This window comes from Rhinolophus ferrumequinum, chromosome 11, assembly GCF_004115265.2.
Source record: "Rhinolophus ferrumequinum isolate MPI-CBG mRhiFer1 chromosome 11, mRhiFer1_v1.p, whole genome shotgun sequence".
Taxonomy (NCBI): domain Eukaryota; kingdom Metazoa; phylum Chordata; class Mammalia; order Chiroptera; family Rhinolophidae; genus Rhinolophus; species Rhinolophus ferrumequinum.
In genome coordinates, this window is record NC_046294.1 from 47,705,605 (window position 1) to 47,710,991 (window position 5,387).

The 5,387-nt window shown below is 49.0% G+C and overlaps 1 protein-coding gene across 13 annotated transcripts; it reads right to left on the reverse strand.

Annotated features, from left to right (window-relative positions):
• Window positions 1–147: 147 nt before the first annotated feature.
• ANAPC15 (anaphase promoting complex subunit 15) lies at window positions 148–3,336 on the reverse strand. Of its 13 annotated transcripts, none has more exons than XM_033120166.1 (5): window positions 3,185–3,336; window positions 1,661–1,790; window positions 1,029–1,088; window positions 610–747; window positions 148–458 (listed from the first exon to the last, which is right to left on the reverse strand). In XM_033120166.1, the coding sequence occupies exons 2-5, from the start codon at window positions 1,778–1,780 to the stop codon at window positions 399–401; spliced, it is 378 nt and encodes a 125-aa protein (XP_032976057.1). In that variant the 5' UTR covers window positions 1,781–1,790; window positions 3,185–3,336; the 3' UTR covers window positions 148–398. The 13 variants fall into 13 exon arrangements, with proteins under 13 accessions (XP_032976057.1, XP_032976065.1, XP_032976055.1 ...); XM_033120174.1 differs by having other exon boundaries at window positions 1,661–1,785; window positions 3,185–3,314; XM_033120164.1 differs by having other exon boundaries at window positions 148–446; window positions 3,185–3,305.
• Window positions 3,337–5,387: the final 2,051 nt, after the last annotated feature.

Genomic DNA, 5,387 nt, shown 5'->3' on the forward strand with positions numbered 1-5,387 from the left:
AGGCCTTCCACCTGGCCTTCCCTAGCTCTAGCCCACATGGCCAGGTAGGTTTGCCTGAAGTCCCTTGAGTGCCCTCTCCCCAAAGCTCAAGAGAAGATGCTGGATTCCTTTGGGCCCCACCAACAAATAGGGAATAGACATGGGGGGGGGGGTGGAAAATCAGTCCTGTGTCTTTATTAAAGATAGAAAGAGACTACACCTGGCAACCAAAGGGTCAGGTACTGTCCAGAAAGGTGGGGTGGGCTCAGGCCCTGGGGATTCAAGGGCAGACTGACAGCCTGGGAGAGGCCACGGAAACCAGGTCCTGACAGCAGCTGAGGCGGTGCCTGAGGGTGCAGGAGGTACAGGGTAGGTTGGGCCGGCCTGGAATCTCCCTGAGGCCACACTGCCTTGTCTACCTAGATCATCCACTGGTCCTGATCCTGTTCGTTGCCTTCCATATCCACCTGGAGAGAAGGCTGGGTGTGGGTGGGGAGGGGCCTCAGCCACCCAGCCAGCCCCAGTCCCAGATCCTGCTCCTGGCTGGATCTAGGGTTTGTGCAGCCCTTGGCCACCCATTAGGTGAAGGGCAGGGGCCCAGCAGAGACCTTCCCGCATGCCCCTGCCTACCTCATTGACCTCGCCATCATCAGGTGACTCGTTGTAGTCGTTCATCTCATCCATGTCCTGCATGTCCTCATCATCCTCTGAGTCCTCTTCACTATCCTCGTCATCGTCTTCATCCTCCTCTTCCTCGTCATCATAGTGCTGATGAGGCAGGGGACAGCCTGTAGACTCTACAGGCCTGCTGGGACCAGTTCAAGGCCTGGCCCACTTGGGGCTTCTCTGGGGCCAACAAATGACCCACTCCCCAAACCTGACCCACTTCAGTGTAGCAGGCTGGTGCATGTTCTGTAGGACCTTAGTTCTGGGCCCAATGCCCACCCCCTCTAGCTCCCCTCTGGTTTCCACCCAGAGCTGAGGACCACACTTGCTCTGGAGTCAGAGGCAATTAGAGCAGAACCTTAGTCCAACTGGGCTCCACTCACCTCTGAGGCCGGCTTGCCAATAGGTACCAGGTTGTTGTCTTTCTCTGCGATGCTCTGGAGCTGTGGCCAAAGGTGAAGGAAGGCAGGGCCAGGGCCCAAGCAGGGAGGTCAGGGGCACGGCACTGGACCACCCTGCCCCCAGGAAGGCTCCAAGTGTGAGGGAGAAGCTTCCTTCCAGTTCTCAGGAATATTCAACCCTTTCTCTCCTGCCATCTGCCTCTGACTTATAAACTTTATCTAACTACATAAAGTCTCTGGGCCTTGGTTTTCTTATAAGATTATGGTATGGGTGAAATGAGAGACTATACCAGCCTAGAACATGACATCTGCTAGGTCCTAATAAATACTCAAAATTATTATTTCCTATGCTTTAGGGAAACCTGGGCTCCAATCTAGCCCAGAGGTCCCACGGTCCCCAGCAAATTAGGGTAACACAAAGAAGAGAAGCTAGGCCCCTTTCCTACCCTCCCACCCTGCCCCCCAGCTCCCAGTCAGATTACTCCCAGTCCAAAGCAAAAAGCTCCTCTGGGGCAGGTCTCCAGAGTAAGGCTAGGTCATGGTCAATGAAGGTGGGGACGCGGGAGTGTTGGTCCCTGACTGAGGCTCCACCACCGTGCTAGGTCCTCACTCACCCAGGCCTGATGCTGCTGTTCTTGCTGCTGCAGCTCTGTCTCTTCCACACAAGGTCGATCCAGATTAAACCACAGTGTCTCAGTCACACGGGGGAAGAGGGAGGGGAACAAGGTGGACATGGCTCCTAGACTGAGGGAAAAGGTCAGGTGAATCCAGCTAACCTTTTTGTGATTTGGGTTAGTTTGATTTGGGGATGGGGTGGAGTGGAAGGGAGCGGGGCAGCCCTTCCCTGTGGGAATCAGACAGACCTGGGTTTGATACCTGGCTCCACCACTTACTACTAGCTGTTTGACCTTGGCCAAGTCACAACCTCTCTGAGCCTGTTTCCTCATCTGTAAAATGGGATAATAACAATTATACCACTCTCACAGTTATTCTGATAAGTAAGGTAATTTACTTTATGGATAAGTAAAGCTGTTTATAAGCTGTTCGCGGAAGAGAATGGAAGCCAAATGTAGAGATAGGAATCCAAAATGTAGACTAGCATGACAGAATTATACAAAACTATAGGTAGCAGGGCTCTACTGAAACTGTCTCTATATATCTGCCAAACACTAAGACCTTTTTGCCCCTCTATAATGGTCCATACCAAACCCACCAAGTGTCAGAAATGTAGGACACTAACCATCTGTCTCATGAACCACAACCAAACTGGGGCGGGGGGAGGGGAGAGCTTACCACGTGCAAGTATGGTTCACTAAGGCATTCTAAAGGCATTGGTAAATGTATAAATAAGTAGCTGGAAGGTTGAATGGATGAACTAACACGTGAGAGAACAAATAAATTCAGCTCGGATTAAGCAGCTGAGGGAGCTGAGCAGAGAGGTCCCAGAGAATCTGAATTAAAACCTTTCAGCTCACAGGAAAATTGAGGCCCAGGGACAGGCAACGACTGGCTCTAGGTCACACAGTGACTTTGGGCATTGAACTCCCGCGGGGAAGAGATCCAGGCCCGGCATAGAGATGAGCAGGAAAAAAGGACCTAGTTCTGCTTTTGCCCTAATTTATTTGACCGATCCGGAGTCAGTCGCTGACCTTCCGTGGACCTCAGCTTCTCAGCCCATGTAACAGGTATAACAGTACCAACCCTCACGTCCCACAATTACTGAGACGCACACAGACCGACGCTCCGAAAACCCAATCCTTCGCCTCAAAACCACCGCCCATTCTTTGCTTTTTATGATAATCACCGTAAGGTTGACCAACAGGAAGAAGGCAGGGGCGGGATTCAGACAGGCATTTGCCCTAATAGGGTTGCTAATGGCGAAAGGAGCGGGGCCTGAATAGGGCCAATTAACTGGAAGAAATGCTGGGTGACAGGAAGTGATATCAACGAGTGACGGATCTTGTGTGACGGGGTGGGGCTTAGTCTCGAGGAAGCAGCCAATGATCTGGAGCTCGTTAACGTTGAAAGGAGTCTGAACATGGGGATCCTGAGGAGGCGGGTCAGGGGAACGAGGTTTCTCTGGGGAGAGGAAAGAAGGGGCTCGGAGACAGCAGACGCAGCCTTGCCTCTGTACTTACCACGCCGGGAGGCGGCAGCGGGCGACGACCCGGAAGTACTTCACTGCCTGAACGGAAGGACCCGCCAGAATCTGGGACACACCAAACGCATGCGTCTTTGGTCTCCTTTTGTTTTCCTCTCCTGTCCACCAGACCGGATGTGATGTTACATACCTTAATGATATTGTTGGGATGCAAATTTGCCGAGCTACTCTGTTGGCCCCGCCTCGAAACTCAGCCAATCGGCCTCTCCAGCCCGGCCCCACCCCAATGGCTCCATTTAACTCCACCCATCTGCCTACAAACAGTAATTGCTCGCCAACCCCCTGCTGAAAAATAGCTGTCCGTAACCTGCAATAGTACTGCAACTGTTCTGCTGCTGTAAGGGTTACTCTATATCTTCTATTTTGAGATTTAAACCTCTAGTGTAATTCGATTTAACAGTGTAGTTCAGCTTCGGACTTTTTGAGAGTTTTTCTTTGCTCTCCTCCCCTCCTGCCAAACCTTAATGACTTTGTTTACTATACATTTACTATGCATGCCAGTTTCGGTGATTCTATTTACTCCAGACCAGTTTCAATGATTCTGTTCACTCCAGACCAGTTTCAATAACTGTTTAGTCCTGGCCAAGACCACCACCCCCTCCCCACTTTTTCCTTTGTCATGCCTCTTCTTCTGTGCCTATGAAACTTTTGGCCACGCTGGAAGAGCAGGGGGAATAGCCTTTGGACAGGAGTCTGCCATCCTCCTAGGATGCCAAGATTTTGAATAAACCTGCTTTCCTTTCCAACAACCTCATCTCTCCAGTTTTGGCTTTGTCTCTCGAGTTTTGGCTTTCATGCCGCGAGCAGCTGGACCGTTAGCACAGTAGCACTGCGGCCCAGGAAAATTAGTCTGCTACTAACCCAGAATCCCTGGGTGATTTTATGCTGCTCCTGTCTATCCTCTCTCACCTTCAATTTCCTGTTTGGGTGCATACATTCATTTATGTATGCATTCAACAGAAATATCTGAGTTCCTTCTGTACCTCAGGCTCTGCAAGAAGCTGAGGATAAATCTCAGAACATGGTCTCTGCCCCAGAAACTTCACAGTCCAGTTGGGAAGCTAGACTCTGCAGACCCACAATGGTCTCTTTGATGTCTTAAGATTGCCTGTCTAGTTCTGCATTCAAGATTATGTGGGAGCTGAAGTGACTAGTCAGCCTCAGGCACAGCCTTCTGCCGCTGGGAACTTCAGCTACCCTCTCCAAGCCTGGGGCAAATCTGATTAGTGGTCAGGCTCATCATCTCTCCCACTCTTTTGCTGATGTTGCTGTTCAAGTAACCTCTGACTCATTCTCCCAAGTCTTTCAAATCCAACTCCCGTTAAGCTCCATCATCCACCAACCTCTTTCACGGCCAACAATCCACAATTCCACTCCTGCCCTTACCAGATGTGTGACTTTCAACAAGTCTTTTTTCCCTGTCTGGACTCAGATTCTTCAACTAACATTATAATCTCTGCCCAGCCATCCTTCTATCCTGGACTGATGTGAGGATTTGATGAGATAACATGTTTAAGAGGTCATATAGTGTGCATATTGACATGATTATGTTTTCAAGCAGCTCTAGTTATGAAGTTTTCATTAAAGAATGAAATGTCTCTTGGAAAAGACGACACTTTTCTTTCATTCATTCAACAAATACCTATTGAGTGCCTTACTATGATTATTGATATGCCTGTCAATATTCTAAGTAGTCGATATACAGTAATGAGCAAAACAAACAAAAAAAGCCTCATGGAGCTTCCATTCTGATGAGAGAGATAAACAATGAAGAAGATAAAATATATAGTTTTAAGATTGTAGTGAATACTAAGGAGATAAGAAAGAGAAATGGGAATAAAAAATTGGTAGGGAAGATGTTTTATTTTAGATAGGGGAACCAAGGAAGACCTTACTGGGAAGGTGATTCTCAAAGAAAGGTCTGAAGGGGGGAGAGAGAACATTATTCTGATATTTAGGGAAGAGCATTTTAGGGACAGAGCAAGTGCAAAGGGCCTAGAAATAGGTGGAGCATAGTGTACCCTGGGAGAGTAAGAGGAGATGAGGACAGAGAGGTAGCAGGAGCCAGATACCGTGTTTCCTCGAAAATAAGACTTAGCCGGACCATCAGCTCTAATGCGTCTTTTGGAGCAAAAATTAATGTAAGACATGGTCTTATTTTAATATAATATAAGACCAGG

Excerpts from the sequence above, each read along its gene's own strand:
- ANAPC15 (XM_033120165.1), bottom strand. The coding sequence starts at position 2,619 with ATGCCGGGCCTGGATCTCTTCCCCGCGGGAGTTCAATGCCCAAAGTCA. Across the intron at positions 1,791-2,521 it reads CCCTGGGCCTCAATTTTCCT|TCTAGGAGCCATGTCCACCT; the intron begins GTGAGCTGAAAG and ends CTTTTCCCTCAG. Across the intron at positions 1,089-1,660 it reads AACAGCAGCATCAGGCCTGG|CTCCAGAGCATCGCAGAGAA; the intron begins GTGAGTGAGGAC and ends CTTTGGCCACAG.